The sequence below is a fragment of the Manis javanica genome, chromosome 9 (assembly GCF_040802235.1).
Source record: "Manis javanica isolate MJ-LG chromosome 9, MJ_LKY, whole genome shotgun sequence".
Taxonomy (NCBI): domain Eukaryota; kingdom Metazoa; phylum Chordata; class Mammalia; order Pholidota; family Manidae; genus Manis; species Manis javanica.
This window is the reverse complement of record NC_133164.1, coordinates 59,067,930-59,086,272: the sequence shown is the minus strand read 5'-3', so window position 1 is coordinate 59,086,272 and position 18,343 is coordinate 59,067,930. Positions and strand designations below refer to the sequence as shown.

The 18,343-nt window shown below is 38.4% G+C and overlaps 1 protein-coding gene across 2 annotated transcripts in view; it reads right to left on the bottom strand.

The window, feature by feature from the left end:
• Positions 1-18,343, bottom strand: part of FNDC3A (fibronectin type III domain containing 3A) — a 192,799-nt gene that overhangs the window by 147,205 nt on the left and 27,251 nt on the right. For both annotated transcript variants that reach the window (XM_037025886.2, XM_037025875.2), the window contains exon 2: positions 915-1,052. In XM_037025886.2, the coding sequence (XP_036881781.2) occupies positions 915-1,016 (102 nt within the window). In that variant the 5' untranslated portion in view covers positions 1,017-1,052. The remainder of the gene's footprint in view (positions 1-914; positions 1,053-18,343) is intronic.

Sequence of the window (18,343 nt, the reverse complement as noted above, 5' to 3'; positions counted from 1 at the left end):
AAAATATGGCTCTTTTTTTCTTAGTTTCCTAAAGAGGCAGTATAAGTAACAGTTGGAAGCCAAAGTTCTATGTGATCTTGAGCCTTTCTGAAAACTTACTCTGTTTTATCTGCAAAAAAAGGACAGGTGTACCCGCTTTACTCGATTGTTGAAAGAGTTGAAGTTCTTACCACAACGCTTTTTACAAAGTGAGCACTAAAAATGTTTCTTCTTCATCTCATTATTATTTACTATGTCCTTAGTCTTTGTTTCCTCATCTACAACACTAAAATCCCTGCCATATAGGGTAGTTGTGATAATTAAGCATACTGGTTGGCACATAATAGGTAATTATGAAAGCCCATCATTCCCATCCCATTACGATTACTGGGAGATAAAGAAATCAATGAAACTACAGAATTATTATTTATAAAGCCTTGGCATACCAGCTGTTCAGGAATTGTGTATTTGCCTTTGGGAGGGGGTAGTCTGGTGAGGAGAAGAGCATTAGGAAGATAAAGTTTTATAATTATATAATGTAGTAGTAGTCATGTAATCACACAATTGAGTCATGACTTCATAATGAACATAGTAATGATTTAAAATAAACATTAAGGAACAAGGAAATTAAGTTAAAATTAACTATCAGGAACTAGTTCATTATTTGTTTAAGCTAAAACAATAACTTTAGTGGCAACTAAATATTTACACAAGAAATTTAGACGTTAATTAGTGAGGTACTTTAGAAACAACTTTGAAAAAGAGTCTCATTACTTCATCATTTTATGAAAACAAAACATCTTGAACTGGAGTTTAAACCATGAATTAAATGGAACCCACTATTGTGAAGTTTCATTTTGCTGTAAATTTTTCATTCTTCTGAAAGAAATGCATGTGTATTAGACTTAAGGTTATGAACATTTCAGTTTCCTTACCTGTTGGGTTCCATCTGCACTTACAATAGGGGCAGACAGAAGAGAAATATCACTACTTAAAATCTGAGTTGAATCCAGTAGTGGTGGATGTTCTGCCATCATCAATTAGACATTAATATACCGGATAACCCTCCAACTCTGAAAGACAAAAATATATAGCTATTTGAGTACATCCTTAAAAATATATTAAAAAATAATAAATTCAAGATTTATCTCACTCTTTAGCTGAATAGATGTAATTGTCAAAGGAAATTTTACAATACTCTGCTGACTTTTTTCTGTAAGCAGATCAATTAAGGAAATGTATTCTTACAAGTTAACCAACCATTTGTCAATGTAGACAGTAAACTAAGACATACTAAGACAATATACCAATAGCTTGTATTTAAATTCCATACCTACCTCTCTATCCCTTCCATCTCTATACAACATTTATTCAATTTAACCACCACTACTCAACACTGGGATAGGCACTAAAATGAAATGACTGAGGCAACTCTACCACTGATTTTTTTCTATGAGCAGAGAAGGTGTTTATAAAGATCAAGTCAATCCTCTTCCATATAAACCTATCAGTCTCTAGGAACTACCAGAAGAATTATGATTTTTCATTGATTTCTCAGAGCAAAAGAGTAGAAAATTTTGCTCAGGATGAAAATAAGAACCTTCATGTTTTAAATACTAAGCTGTGACATTAGTCTTCTATTGTTCTGGTTTTACTATTCTTTTCTAAATAACACCTACTTTAAAATAAACCAAATAATTTCACAGATAAGACCATTTACATTTATAAATCATTTACTGCAGACACAGTATCACTTATACAAAGAAGACTTCATGTAAGCAGTATTAGTCTACCATACACAATGTCAGCAAATTACATGTCAGCAAATTACAACTTAAGATGAGCACAATTGAGCTCAATCATATTTTATCAACTCTATAGTATAAGGCAACATAATGAACATGCTTGGATGCTTGCAGCATTTCTACAATTTAGTAATGTCAACATGTTTAACTTTTACAAGACAGTAAATTCATGTTACTCATTTTAAAAGCTTGAATCCTGCAGCTTTCATATAATTTAACCTAAAAACAACTTTCTATTTAGATATAAAAACTGCTCTAAGATTAAAAAATATATTCAATACAGGCACCTACATCAGTATTTTATACTTAAGACCATGGTATAGAACATTTTATATTATTCAACTATATTATAAAATACACACCAAAGAAAGATCTAGGCGGAGCCAAGACGGCGGAGTGAGTAGAGCAGAGGAACTCACCTCCCAAAACCACATAGTATTATGAAAATATAACAAAGACAACATCCTAAAATAGAGACCAGAGGACACAGGACAACATCCAGACCACATCCATACATGCGAGAACCCAGTGACTCGCGAAGGGGGTAAGATACAAGCCCCGGCCCAGTGGGACCTGAGCGCCTCTCCAACCAGCTCCCGGCGGGTGGAAAGAAACCGCAGCGGTTTTTTTTCTTTTTTCTTTTTGGCGACTGCTTTTTGGAAGCCTTAAAGGGACAGGGAACCGAATACCAGGGAAACAGGGCAGTAAGGCTGGTGAGCGGGTGCCTGAGACCGGCGCCTGAGGACAAAGAAAATCGCGCGTTTTTCCCTTTCTTTTCGGTGAGTGCTTTTTGGAAGCCTTAAAGGGACAGGGACCCCAATACTAGGGAAACAAGGTAGCAAGACCGGGGAGCAGGTGCCTGAGACCGGCGCCTGAGGACAAAGAAAATCGTGTGTTATTTTCCTTTTTTTTTTTTTTTCCTCTTGCGTTGTTGCTGTTGTTGTTTTGGTTTGGAGAGTACTTTTTGGAAGTCTTAAAGGGGCAGGACAGGACACTTAGCCAAGAGGCAGGGAATCTGGGGATCTCTGGGCACTCTAACCCCCTGGGCAACAGGGAGCACAGAGGCCCATTACAGAGATAAATAGCCTGCCGGCCGCTCCCCATCCAACAGGGCTCCAAAATTTTGGAGGAGAAGCCCCAGCCAGGCCACGCACAGAGCAACAGCAGATATAAACTCCACAGCAACTGGGCAGGTAGCAGAAGCCCTATCTGCGCACAGCTGCCAAGCATAAGCCACTAGAGGTCGCTATTCTCCCAGGAGAGGAAGGCCATAAACCAACAAGAAGGAAAGCTCTTCCAGCTGTCACTCGTACCAGCTCTGCAAACTATCTCCATCACCAAGAAAAGGTAAAACTACAGGAAGACAAAGATCACAGAGACAACACCTGAGAAGGAGACAGACCTAACCAGACCTCCTGAAAAAGAATTCAAAATAAAAATCATGAACATGCTGACAGAGATGCAGAGAAAAATGCAAGAGCAATGGAATGAGATACAGAGAAAAATGCAAAAGCAATGGGATGAAGTCCAGAGGGAGATCACAGATGTCAAGAAGGAGATCACAGAAGAGAAACAATCCCTGGAAGGACTTATAAGTAGAATGGATAAGATGCAAGAGGCCATTGACGGAATAGAAACCAGAGAACAGGAACGTATAGAAGCTGACAGAGAGAGATAAAAGGATCTCCAGGAACAAAACACCACTAAGAGAACTATGTGACCAATCCAAAAGGAATAATATTTGTATTATAGGGGTACCAGAAGAAGAAGAAAGAGGAAAAGGGATAGAAAGTCTCTTTGAATAAATAATTGCTGAAAACGTCACCCAAACTGGGGGAGGAAATAATCGAAGAGACCACGGAAATACACAGAACCCCCAACGGAAAGGATCCAAGGAGGACAACACCAAGACACATAATAATTAAAATGGCAAGGATCAAGGACAAGGAAAGAGTTTTAAAGGAAGCTAGAGAGAAAAAGGTCACCTATAAAGGAAAACCCATCAGGCTAACATCAGACTTCTCGACAGAAACCCTACAGGCCAGAAGAGAATAGCATGCTATATTTAATGCAATGAAACAGAAGGGCCTTGAACCAAGGATACTGTATACAGCACAACTATCATTTAAATATGATGGCGGGATTAAACAATTCCCAGACATGCAAAAGCTGAGGGAATTTGCTTCCCACAAACCACCTCTACAGAGCATCTTACAGGGACTGCTCTAGATGGGAGCACTCCTAAAAAGAGCACAGAACAAAACATACAACATATGAAGAATGGAGGAGGAGGAATAAGAAGGGAGAGAAGAAAAGAATCTCCAGTCTATATAACACCTCAATAAGCAAGCTAAGTTAGGCATTAAGATACTAAAGAAGCTAACCTTGAACCTTTGTTAACCATGAATCTAAAGCCTGCAATGGCAGTAAGTACATATCTCTCAATAGTCACCCCAAATGTAAATGGACTTAATGCACCAATCAAAAGACACAGAGTAATAGAATGGATAAAAAAGCAAGACCCATCTATATGCTGCTTACAAGAAACTCACCTTAAACCCAAAGACAAGCACAGACTAAAAGTCAAAGGATGGAAAAACATATTTCAGGAAAACAACAGTGAGAAGAAAGCAGGGGTTGCAGTACTAATATCAGACGAAATACACTTCAAAACAAAGAAAGTAACAAGAGATAAAGAAGGACACCACATAATGATAAAGAGCTCAGTCCAACAAGAGGATATAACCATTCTAAATATATATGCACCCAACACACGAGCACCAGCATTTGTGAAACAAATACTAACAGACCTAAAGAGGGAAATACACTGCAATGCATTCATCTTAGGAGACTTCAACACACCACGCACCCCAAAGGATAGACCCATCGGGCAGAAAATAAGTAAGGACACACAGGCATTGAACAACACACTAGAACAGATGGACCTAACAGACATCTATAGAACTCTACATCCAAAAGCAACAGGATATACATTCTTCTCAAGTGCACATGGAACATTCTCCAGAATAGACCACATATTAGCTCACAAAATGAGCCTCAGTAAATTCCAAAATATTGAAATTCTACCAACCAATTTTTCAGACCACAAAGGCATAAAACTAGAAATAATTTCTACAAAGAAAACAAAAAGGCTCACAAACACATGGAAGCTTAACAACATGCTTCTAAATAATTAATGGATCAATGAACAAATCAAATTAGAGATCAAGGAATATATAGAAACAAATGACAACAACAACACAAAGCCCCAACTTTTGTGGGATGCAGCGAAAGCAGTCTTAAGAGGAAAGTATATAGGGATCCAGGCACACCTGAAGAAGGAAGAACAATCCCAAATGAATAATCTAACATCACAACTATCGAAACTGGAAAAAGAAGAACAAATGAGGCCTAAAGTCAGCAGAAGGAGGGACATAATAAAGATCAGAGAAGAAATAAACAAAATTGAGAAGAATAAAACAATAGCAAAAATCAACGAAACCAAGAGCTGGTTCTTTGAGAAAATAAACAAAATAGATAAGCCTCTAGCCAAACTTATTAAGAGAAAAAGAGAATCAACAAAATTCAACATAATCAGAAATGAGAATGGAAAAATCACGACAGACCCCACAGAAATACAAAGAATTATAAAAGACTACTATGAAAACCTATATGCCAACAAGCTGGAAAACCTAGAAGAAATGGACAACTTCCTAGAAAAATACAACCTCCCAAGACTGACCAAGGAAGAAACACAAAAGTTAAACAAACCAATTACGAGCAAAGAAATTGAAACAGTAATAAAAAAACTACCCAAGAACAAAATCCCTGGGCGAATGGATTCACCACAGAATTTTATCAGACACACAGAGAAGACATAATACCCATTCTCCTTAAAGTGTTCCAAAAAATAGAAGAAGAGGGAATACTCCCAAACTCATTCTATGAAGCCAACATCACCCTAATACCAAGACCAGGCAAAGACCCCACCAAAAAAGAAAATTACAGACCAATATCCCTGATGAATGTACATGCAAAAATACTCAATAAAATATTAGCAAACAGAATTCAACAGTATATCAAAAGGATCATACACCATGACCAAGTGGGATTCATCCCAGGGATGCAAGGATGGTACTACATTCGAAAATCCATCAACATCATCCACCACATCAACAAAAAGAAAGACAAAAACCACATGATCATCTCCGTTGATGCTGAAAAAGCATTTGACAAAATTCAACATCCATTCATGATAAAAACTCTCAGCAAAATGGGAATAGAGGGCAAGTACCTCAACATAATAAAGGCCATATATGATAAACCCACAGCCAGCATTATACTCAACAGTGAGAAGCTGAAAGCATTTCCTCTGAGATCGGGAACCAGACAGGGATGCCCACTCTCCCCACTGTTATTTAACATAGTACTGGACGTCCTAGCCACGGCAATCAGACAAAACAAAGAAATACAAGGAATCCAGATTGGTAAAGAAAAAGTTAAACTGTCACTATTTGCAGATGATATGATACTGTACATAAAAAACCCTAAAGACTCCACTCCAAAACTACTAAAACTGATATCGGAATACAGCAAAGTTGCAGCATACAAAATTAACACACAGAAATCTGTAGCTTTCCTATACACTAACAATGAACCAATAGAAAGAGAAATCAGGAAAACAATTCCATTCACAATTGCATGAAAAAGAATAAAATACCTAGGAATAAACCTAACCAAAGAAGTGAAAGACTTATACTCTGAAAACTACGGGTCACTCTTAAGAGAAATTAAAGGGCACACTAACAAATGGAAACTTATCCCCTGCTCATGGCTAGGAAGAATTAATATCGTCAAAATGGCCATCCTGCCTAAAGCAATATACAGATTTGATGCAATCCCTATCAAATTACCAGCAACATTCTTCAATGAATTGGAACAAATAATTCAAAAATTCATATGGAAACACCAAAGACCCCAAATAGCCAAAGCAATCCTGAAAAAGAAGAATAAAGTAGGGGGGATCTCACTCCCCAACATCAAGCTCTACTACAAAGCCATAGTAATCAAGACAATTTGGTACTGGCACAAGAACAGAGCCACAGACCAGTGGAACAGATTAGAGACTCCAGACATTAACCCAAACATATATGGTCAATTAATATTTGATAAAGGAGCCATGGACATACAATGGCAAAATGACGGTCTCTTCAACAGATGGTGCTGGCAAAACTGGACAGCTACATGTAGGAGAATGAAACTGGACCTTTGTCTAACCCCATATACAAAGGTAAACTCAAAATGGATCAAAGACCTGAATGTAAGTCATGAAACCATTGAATTCTTGGAAAAAAACACAGGCAAAAACTTCTTAGACATAAACATGAGTGACCTCTTCTTGAACATATCTCCCCGGGCAAGGAAAACAACAGCAAAAATGAGCAAGTGGGACTACATTAAGCTGAAAAGTTACTGTAGAGCGAAAGACAACATCAATAGAACAAAAAGGAACCCTACAGTATGGGAGAATATATTTGAAAATGACAGATCCGATAAAGGCTTGACGTCCAGAATATATAAAGAGCTCACACACCTCAACAAACAAAAAACAAATAACCCAATTAAAAAATGGGCAGAGGAACAGAACAGACAGTTCTCTAAAAAAAGAAATACAGATGACCAACAGACACATGAAAAGATGCTCCACATCGCTAATTATCAGAGAAATGCAAATTAAAACTACAATGAGGTATCACCTCACACCAGTAAGGATGGCTGCCATCCAAAAGACAAACAACAACAAATGTTGGCAAGGCTGTAGAGAAAGGGAACCCTCCTATACCGCTGGTGGGAATGTAAATTAGTTCAACCATTGTGGAAAGCAGTATGGAAGTTCATCAAAATGCTCAAAACAGACCTACCATTTGACCCAGGAATTCCACTCCTAGGAATTTACCCTAAGAACGCAGCAATCAAGTTTGAGAAAGACAGATGCACCCCTATGTTTATCGCAGCACTATTTACAATTGCCAAGAATTGGAAGCAACCTAAATATCCATCGGTAGATGAATGGATAAAGAAGATGTGGTACATATACACAATGGAATACTACTCAGCCATAAGAAGAGGAAAAATCCTACCATTTGCAGCAACATGGATGGAGCTGGAGAGTATTACGCTCAGTGAAATAAGCCAAGTGGAGAAAGATAAATACCAAATGATTTCACTCATCTGAGGAGTATAAAAACAAAGGAAATACTGAAGGAACAAAACAGCAGCGGAATTACAGAACCCAAAAATGGACTAACAGGTACCAAAGGGAAAGGAACTGGGGAGGATGGGTGGGCAGGGGGGAATAAGGGGGGGGAAGAAGAAGGGGGGTATTAAGATTAGTATGCATAGTGGGGGGAGGGAGAAAGGAGAGAGAGGGCTGTACAACACAGAGGACAAGTAGTGATTCTACATTTTGCTATGCTGATGGACAGTGATCGTAATGTGGTTTTTAAGGGGGACCTGATATAGGGGAGAGCATAGTAAACATAGCATTCTTCATGTAAGTGTAGATTAAAGATATAAAAAAAAAATCAGTTCCTGTGTGCTGACCTCCAATGAGTTCTACACAGTGGTACAGAGGGCATGTCAAAGTGTGGGCAAAGGGTCTGTTTGTTTCTATGCAGAAGATCAAGGCCTAGCTTGGCTACCCAGAAAATGAACTCAGATACGATATGAGGAGGAGCTTCCGGCATCAGCACTCTCTGGAGGACTCATGCTAGGGGATGATCATCAAAAAGCCTCCACAGGGATCCGGGCAATGCTGCGGTTGTGGCTGCGTCCACCCCACCATTTCCTGGACTTGCCATTGGAATGAGGAGAGAGATGTCTAGGCTGGCATGTGCGTACAGTGAGACAACGAATTTGACCAGATCTGTACTGTTGGAACTCAATCAGGAGTTGGGAGGGGTGCAAGTTGTAGCACTCCAAAATCTTACGACTATAGACTATCTACAGTTAAAAGAACATATGGGATGTGAACAGATCACAGAAATGGGTTGCTTTAATTTGTCTGACTTCTCTCAGACTGTTCAGGTACAGTTGGACAATATCCATCATATCATAGACTAATTTTCACAAATGCCTAGGGTGCCTAAATGGTTTTCTTGGCTTCACTGGATATGGCTGGTAATTATAGATTTGCTTTGTTTATGTCACCGTATTCCTATTGTTAATATGTGTGTGCAAGTTAGTTAATAGTTTAAAACCTATACATACTTAAGGTACTCTACAAGAAGATATGTCAAAGAAATAAACAATCCTCCCATGTTTTCTTCCATATGCTACCTTTATAGCTTTTCTTCTTCCTTCCTAATTACAACCCTTAAATAGAACTCGTGCCTCATATCGAATTTACCGAGTATCATAATTCCTCCAGGTGGTAAAGATACCTCGAGACAAGTGCTGGGCATAGAAACCACAGGGCATAAATCTGCAAAGTAAAAAGCTAACGTTTTCAAACAATATGGCTTCTCTCTCACTTACCAACTTTACATTTCCCTGTATGGCCCCGGAAGATGACTGGTTAGCCAGAGACAGGTAAGATTCCTCAAGGGAGGAACAACCTAAGACAGGCACAGTCGCAGGGGGGCCATCAGGTGAGAAAGTGGGGAAAAACAGTGGTGAAGCTTAGAACCTCACCCCCCACTGTGTTGAGAGGAAGCTTCTGCATCCATGGATGTTTTACTGCCCTTGTCTAGCTCAGATCAGCACATAGTCTACAGGCACACACCTGATCATCTACAATTGCTCTCTTACAACGCTAAACTATGTTTTCTACCTTTATCTTGCATCTACCTACCACTTCAGCAGTTTATTAAAAATAAAAATAATAATAAAGGGAGAAATGTGGGATCCACATATAAATCAAGTATAAAAATCAAACGAATATTCATATTTGACCTGATTGTTTATAGTTCATAATGCGTGATCAAAACAGAAAGTTTCTGTGATGACTGCCCTTGTACTGTTCACCATGTAAGAACTTATTCACTATGTAAGAATTCGTTCACCATGTAAGAACTTGTTCATTATGCTTCAGAAGATTGGAGACTGAAGAGAACTAGGCTTGAGATGGATTAATGACTGTGCATTGAGCAGTGACCCCCCTATACAGAATTTTATTGTTGTTAACAACCATTTGATCAATAAATATGAGAGATGCCCTCTCAAAAAAAAATACACACCATTTAAACATAACATTTAATATATATTAACGATGTGACATAATATAACGTACACATATATTTTATGCGTGTGTGTGTGTGTGTGTGTGTGTGTGTATGTGTATAAAATGGCAAATCTAACTTCTGGCTTAATCTGTGCTGGTATATTTCTTAAAATCCAGCAAAATCAGTAAGTACTTTAAATCATGTCAAATAATTCCACTCTGTGGAATACATATGAAGAATTACAAGATTGGAAAGCATCAATGTACGATTTTCCCTCTTGGGTCATATAATTTAGTTTACGAAAAAACATTCAGGGAAGCTAACTCATTATTGTCCAGAAAAAGCTTATAAGTAGTTCATGTTTAAAAATTAGGTAAGTTAAAAAAATAACAACCAATGAGTCATTTTATTTGTCATTGTATTCTATTTGTATCATTTTAAATGTTTAGATAAAACTGCAAACCACAATTATTACTTACATTTATGAAAGTAATGCTTTAGATATAACAATAGTTTGGTTTTATGAGGTGGACTAGAATCTTTACAAACAAAATTACAAATTCCTTCGGGACTTGCAGTTAATTACAAGAACAATGCTTCAGAGACTGAATATGAAGTCACATGCTATGTTTTAGTGTTACCTCTAATTTTGTTGACAAAATCTAACACCCTTTGATGATAAAAAGGGTGGAATAGAAACAAACTAGGAACAGAAGGAAGCTACCTCAATATAACAAAGGACATATATGGAAAGCTGACAGCTAACATCATACTCTCAGTGGCGAAAGACTAACAGCTTTTCCTCTAAGATTGGGAACAAGGAAAGGATGCCAATGCCCATCACATCTATTCATAATACTGGATATAGTATTGGAAATCCCACGCAGAGCAATTAGACATGAAAAGAAAAGGCATCCAAATTGGAATTAAATAAGTAAAAGTAACTCTGCTCACAGGTGATATAATCTTTTCTTTTTTTGGTAGCATTAATATAAAATCACATGAGCCAACATTGTGGTTACTATATTCTCCCCATTATCAAGTCCCCACCACACACCCCATTACAGTCACTGCCCATCAGCATAGTAAGATGCCAGAGTCATTACTTGTCTTCTCTGTGCTATACTGTCTTCACCATGCCACCCCCTATGTTATGTGTGCTAATCGTATTGCCCCTTATTCCCCTTCTCCCTCCCTTCCCACCCACCCTCCCCAGTCGCTGTCTCTTGGGAAACTGTTAGTCTATTCTTGGGTTCTGTGAGTCTGCTTTTTTTAATTAAGATATTATTGATATACACTCTTACGAAGGTTACACATGAAAAAACAATGTAGTTACTACATTTACCCATATTATCAAGTCCCCACCCATACCCCAATGAAGTCACTATCCATCAGTGCAGTAAGATGCCATAGATTCATTATTTGCCTTCTCTGTGTTACACTGTTTTCCTGGTGACCCCTCACACAAGGTGTACTCAACATAATATCCCTCAATCCCCATGTCCCTCCATCCCTACCCACCCTACCACAACCCTCCCCTTTGGTAACCACTAGTCCATTCCTGGAGTCTGTTGAGTCTGCTGCTGTTTTGTTCCTTCAGTTTTGCTTCGTTGTTATACTCCACAAATGAGGGAAATCATTTGGGACTTGCCTTTCTTCACCTGCCTTATCTCACTGAGCATAATATCCTACAGTTCCAACCATGTTGTTGCAAATGGCAGGATTTGTTTCTTTCCTATGGCTGAATAGTATTTCATTGTGCCTCTGTACCACTTCTTTATTCATTCATCTACTCGATGGACAGTTAGGTTGCTTTCATATCTTGACTATTGTAAAGAGTGCTGCGACAAACATGGGGCACATATGTCTTTTTAAATTTGAGAACTTGTATCCTTTGGGTAAATTCCAAGGAGTGGGATTCCCGGATGAAATGGTATTTCTGTTTTTAGTTTTTTGAGGAACCTTCATACTGCTTTCCGCAATGGTTGAACTAGCTTACATTCCCACCAGCAGTGTAGGAGGGTTCCTCTTTATCCACATCCTCGCCAGCATTTGCTGTTCTTAGTCTTTTGCGTGCTGGTCATCCTTACTGGTGTGAGCTGATATCTCATTGTGGTTTTATTCACATTTCCCTGATGATTAGTGATATGGAACATCTTCTCATGTGTCCATTGGCCATCTGAATTTCTTCTTTAAAGAACTGTCTCTTTATATCCTTCGCCCATTTTTTAATTGGGTTATTTGCTTTTTGGGTGTTGAGGCGTTTGAGTTTTTTATATATTTTTGGATGTTAACCCCGTGTCGAATATGTCATTTACAAATATATTCTCTGATACTGTAGGATGACTTTTTATTCTGTTGGTGATGTCCTTTGCTGTAAAGAAGCTTTTGAGTTTGAGGTAGTCCCCCATGTGTTCATTTTTGCCTGTTATCCTTGTTCAAGGAGATGTGTTCAGGAAGAAGTTGCCCACTTTGATATTCAGCAGATTTTTGCCTATGTTATTTTTCTAAGAGTTTTATGGTTTCATGAATTACATTCAGGTCTTTAATCCATTTTGAGTTCACCTTTGTATATGGGGTTAAACAATAATCCAGTTTCATTCTACTGCACCTAGCTGTCCAGTTTTGCAAACACCAGTTGTTGAAGAGGCTCTCATTTCCCCATTGTATGTCCATGGCTCTTTTATCGTATATTAATTGACCATATATGGTTGGATTTATATCTGGGCTCTCTAGTCTGTTCCATTGGTCTATGGGTCTGTTCTTGTGCCAGTACCAAATTGTCTTGATTACTGTGGCTTTGTAGTAGAGATTCAAGTTGGGGAGCGAAATCCCTCCAGCATTAGTCTTCCTTCTCAGGGTTGCTTTTGGGGTCTTTTGTGGTTCCATATGAAGTTTGGAATGATTTGCTCTAGTTCATTGAAGAATGCTGCTGGTATTTTGATAGGAATTGCAGTGAATCTGTAGACTGCTTTAGGCAGGATGACCATTTAGACAATATTAATTCTTATCCATGAGCATGGGATGTTTCCATTATTGACATCTTCTTTAATTTCTCTCTTCAGTGTCTTGTAGTTTTCAGGGTATAGGTCTTTTACCTCATTGGTTAGGTGTATTCATAGGTATGTTATCCTTTTTGATGCAATTGTGAATGGAACTGTCTTCCTGATTTCTCTCTTTCTGCTAGTTCATTGTTACTATATAGGAATGCAACAGATTTATGTGTATTAATTTTGTATCCTGCAACTTTCCTGAATTCAGATATTAGTTCTGGTAGTTTTGAAGTGGATCCTTTAGGGTTCTTTATGTACAATATCATGCCATCTGCAAACAGTGATAGTTTAACTTCTTCCTTACCAATCTGGATGCCCTTTATTTCTTTGTCTTGTCTAATTGCTGTGGCAAGGATCTCCAGAACTGTGTTGAATAAAAGTGGGCATCCTTGTCTTGTTCATGAGGGATACTGGTCTGTAATTTTCTCTTTTTTTCGTGTCTTTGCATGGTTTTGGTTATTAGAGCAATGCCGGCCTCACAGAATGAGTTTGGGAGCAGTCCCTTTTCTTCTACTTTTTGGAAAACTTTAAGCAGGATGGGTATAAGGTCTTCACTGAATGTTTGATAAACTGAGCAGTGAAGGCATCTGGTCCAGGACTTTTGTTCTTAAGGGAGTTTTTTGATTGCCAATTAAATTTTGTTGGGTATAATTGGTCTGTTCAAGTTTTCTGTTTCTTTCTGGGTTAGCCTTGGAAGTTTATATTTTCCTAGAAAGTTGTCCATTTCTTCTATGTTGTCCAGTTTGTTAGCATGTAATTTTTCATAATAGTCTCTAATAATGCTTTGTATTTCTGTAGTGTCCATAGTCATTTTTCCTTTCTCATTTCTGATTCTGTATATGTGTGTAGAATCTCACTGACTATTGTTTTATTCTTCTTGATTTTATATATTTCTTCCCTAATCTTTATTATGTCCCTTGTTCTACTGGCTTTGGGCCTCATTTATTCTTTTTCTAGTTTCATTAACTAGACTGTTCATATGGGATTGTTCTTCTTTCCTGAGGTAGGCCTGTATTGCAATATACTTTCCTCTTAGCACAGCCTTCATTGCATCCCACAGATTTTGTGGTGTTGAATTATTGTTCTCATTTATCTCCATATATTGGCTTGAATTCTGTTTTTATTTGGTCATTGATCCACTGATTATTTAAGAGCATGTTGTGAAGCCTCCACGTGTTTATGGGATTTTAAATTTTCTATGCATAATTTATTTCTAGTTTCACAACTTTGTCGTCTGAGAACTTGGTACAATTTCAATCTTCTTGAATTTATTGAGGCTCTTTTTGTTACCTAGTATCTGATCTATTCTTGAAAATGTTCCATGTGCATTTGAGAAGAATGTGTATTCTGCTTCTTTTACATGTAGAGTTCTGTGGATGTCTGTTAGGTCCATCTGTTTTAATGTGTTGTTCATTGCCTCTTGTGTCCTTACTTATTTTCTGTGTGGTTGATCTGTCCTTTGGAGTGAGTGGAGTGTTGAAGTCTCCTAGAATGAATGCACTGCATTCTATTTCCCCTTTTAATTCTGGTAGTATTTGTTCTCCAATATGTAGGTGGCTTCTGTGTTGGCTGCATAGATATTTATAATGGATATATCTTCTTGTTGGATTGACCCCTTTATCATTATGTAATGTCCTTCTTTGTCTCTTGTGACTTTCTTTGTTTTGAAGTCTATTTTGTCTGATACCAGTACTGCAGCTCCTGCTTTTTTCTCCCTATTAGTTGCATGAAATATCTTTTTCCATCTCTTCAGTTTTGTCTGTGTACTTCTTTGGGTTTAAAGTGAGTCTCTTGTGGGCAGCATATAGACGGGTCTTGTTTTTTTATCCATTCAGTGACTCTATGTCTTTTGGTTGGTACATTCAGACCATTTACATTTAGGATGATTATCGATAGGTACGTACTTATTGCTACTGCAGGCTTTAGATTCAGTTACCAAAGGTTCAAGGTTAACTTCCTTACTATCTAACATTCTAACTTAACTCACTTAGTGTGTTATTACAAACACAATCTAAAGATTCTTTTTTATTTCCTCCTTTTTTTTCCTCCTCCATTCTTTATTGGGTATCATATTCAGTACTTTTTGTCTATCCCTTGATTGACTTTGGGGTTAGTTGATTTAAGTTTGCATTTGCTTAGTAATTTACTGTTCTACTTTCTTTACTGTGGTTTTATTACCTCTGGTGTCAGCTATTAAACCTTAGGAACACTTTCACCTATACCAGTCCCTCCAAAATACACTGAAGAGATGGTTTGTGGGAGGCAAATTCTCTCGGCTTTTGCTTATCTTGAAATTGTTTAATCCCTCCTTCAAATTTAAATGATAATCTTGCCGGATAAAGTATTCTTGATTTGAAGCCCTTCTGTTTCATGGCATTAAATATATCATGCCACTCCCTTCTGGCCTGTAAGGTTTCTGCTGAGAAGTCTGATGATAGCCTGATGGGTTTTCCTTTGTATGTGATCTTATTTCTCTCTCTGACTGCTTTTAGGAGTCTGTCCTTATCCTTGATCTTTGCCATTTTAATTATTATATGTCTTGGTGTTGTCGTCCCTATATCCCTTGTATTGGGAGATCTGTACACCTCCATGGCCTGAGAGACTATCTCCTTCCCCAGACTGGGGAAGTTTTCAGCAATTACGTCCTCAAAGACACTTTCTATCTCTTTTTCTCTCTCTTCTCTCCTGGTACCCCTGTAATGTGAATATTGTTCTGTTTGGTTTGGTCACACAGTTCTCTCTCAACATTCTTTCATTCTTAAAGATCCTTTTCTCTCTCTGTGCCTCATCTTCTTTGTATTCCACTTGTCTAATTTCTATTTCATTTATTGTCTCCTCGATTGTATCTAATATGCTTTTAAAACCTTCCATTGTATGTTTCATTTCTGATACTGAGTTCCTTAATGACTGGATCTCTGATGGGAATTTATTCCTTAGTTCTTGAATATTTTTCTGTACCTCCATGAGCATGTTAATGATTTTTATTTTGAAACTTCTTTCAGGAAGGTTCAAAAGGTCGCTTTCATTTGTATCTTTCTCTGATGTATTCCTAATTTTGCTTTGAATCAGGTTCCTCTGATGTTTCATGATTTGTCTATGGTGCCTCTAGTGATCAGAAGCTCTATTCTCTGGAGCTGCTCAGCCCTTGGAGCAATGTTGAGGGTTGCAGGGGAGCGGTGCTGGTGCTTGTGGGGAGGAAAGAGCTGTTTACTGCTTCCCAGCTGCTATGCCTGTCTCCAGTGCCAGAACCAGTAGGCCGAACACACAGGTGTAAGCCTCTATGTTTTGTGTTTGTAGCTGCTATAGATGCAGCTTCCCTCTGGCTGGCCTAACGCCAGGGTAGGGTTTGCCAGTTTGTGAGCCAGGTGGGGCTTGCCAGGAGGAAGGCTCAATAGTATGCATATCGTGGAGGGGAGCCTTGGAGCTTCAGAGCTAGCTTGCGGGCTGGAACACCTGAAGATTGAGAAAGTTCCCTACCTGCTGGGCAGTGTACCTGGACAATTTTGTCTACCTGTCCTTTCTCCTGAGCAGTAAGCTCTGTGCAATCCCTGCCCCTTTTGCAGCCCTCTCACTGTTAGGAAGTCTCTCAGACTGCCTGCATTTCTTTTGTCCCAGAGCAGTCGGTTATGGATCCCTGTTTTCCACAGGCAGCTGAAATCTCCGTCTCTCCAGGTATTCTGCCTGTCTTAGCTTTCCAACACCCCTGATCATGAGAGCACCATGAAATGAAGGTCTCTGCTCTCAGAGCAGATCCCCAGAGCTGGTGTTCAGCAGTCCCAGGCCTCCACTCCCTCCCCAGTCTGTTTCTCTTCCTCCTGCTGGTGAGCTGGCATGGGGGAAGGGCTTGGGTCCCACTGGGCCATGGCTTTGTTACCTTAACCTCTCTCGTGAGGTTTATTCTTTTCTCCAGTGATATGCAGTCTGGTGCAGCCCTCTTTCCTGCTGCTCTTTCAGGATTAGTTGTATTAATTATATTTTCATAGTATATGCAATTTTAGGAGGAAGCTTCTGTTTCACCTCTCACGCTGCCATCTTTAATCCTGTCTGCTGCTATTGTGTTCCTTCAGTTTTTGCTTTGTTCTTATACTCCACGGTTGAGTGAAATCATTTGGTACTTGTCTTTCTCCACCTGGCTCATCTCACTGAAAATAATACCATCTAGCGCCACCCATGTCATTCGTTGCAAACTGCAGGATTTGTTTTCTTCTTATGGCTGAATAATATTCCATTGTGTATACGTACCACATCTTCTTTATCCATTCATCTACTGATGGACACTTAAGTTGCTTCCATTTCTTGGCTACTGTAAATAGTGCTGTGATAAACACAGGGTGCATATGTCTTTTTGAAACTGGGATCCTACATTCTTAGGGTAAATTCCTAGGAGTGGAATTCCTGGGTCAAATGGTATGTCTATTTTTAGTTTTTTGAGGAACCTCCATACTGTTTTTCACAATGATTGAACTAGTTTACCTTCCCACTAGCAGTATAGGAGTGTTCCCCTTTCTCCACGTCCTTGCCATCATTTGTGGTTCCTAGTCTCTTCTATGTTGGCCATCCTAACTGTTGTGAGATGATATCTCATTGTGGTTTAAAATTTGCATTTCCCTGATAATTAGCAATTTGGAGCATCTTCTCATGTGCCTGTTGGCCATCTGAATTTCTTATTTTGAGAAGTGCCTCTTCATATTCTCTGCCCATTTATTAATAAGTTTGCTTTTTGGGTGCTGAGGTGTGAGTTCTTTATATATTTTGGATATTAACCCCTTGTCGGATATGTCATTTACAAATATATTCTCCCACACTGTAGATGTATTCTCCACACACCTTTTTGTTGTGCTGATGGCGACCTTTGCTGTACAGAAGCTTTTTAGCATGATGTAGTCCCATTTGTTCATTTTTTATTTTGTTTCCCTTGCCTGAGGAGATGCGTTCAGGAAAAAGTTGCTCATGTTTATATTCAAGAGATTTTTGTCTAAGAGTTTTATGGTTTCATGACTTACATTCAAGTCTTTGATCCATTTTGAATTTACTTTTGTGTATGGAGTTAGAGAATAATCCAGTTTCATTCTCTTGTACGTAGCTGTCCAGTTTTGCCAACACGAGTTGTCATTTCCCCATTGTATGTCCATGGCTCCTTTATCATATATTGATCGACCACCAGTGATATAATCTTATAGGTAGAATACCCTAAAGATTCCATTAAAAATCTGTTAGAACTAGTAAGTTCACTAAAATGTAAAATAGAAAATCAACACACAAAAATCAGTTGCATTTCTATACA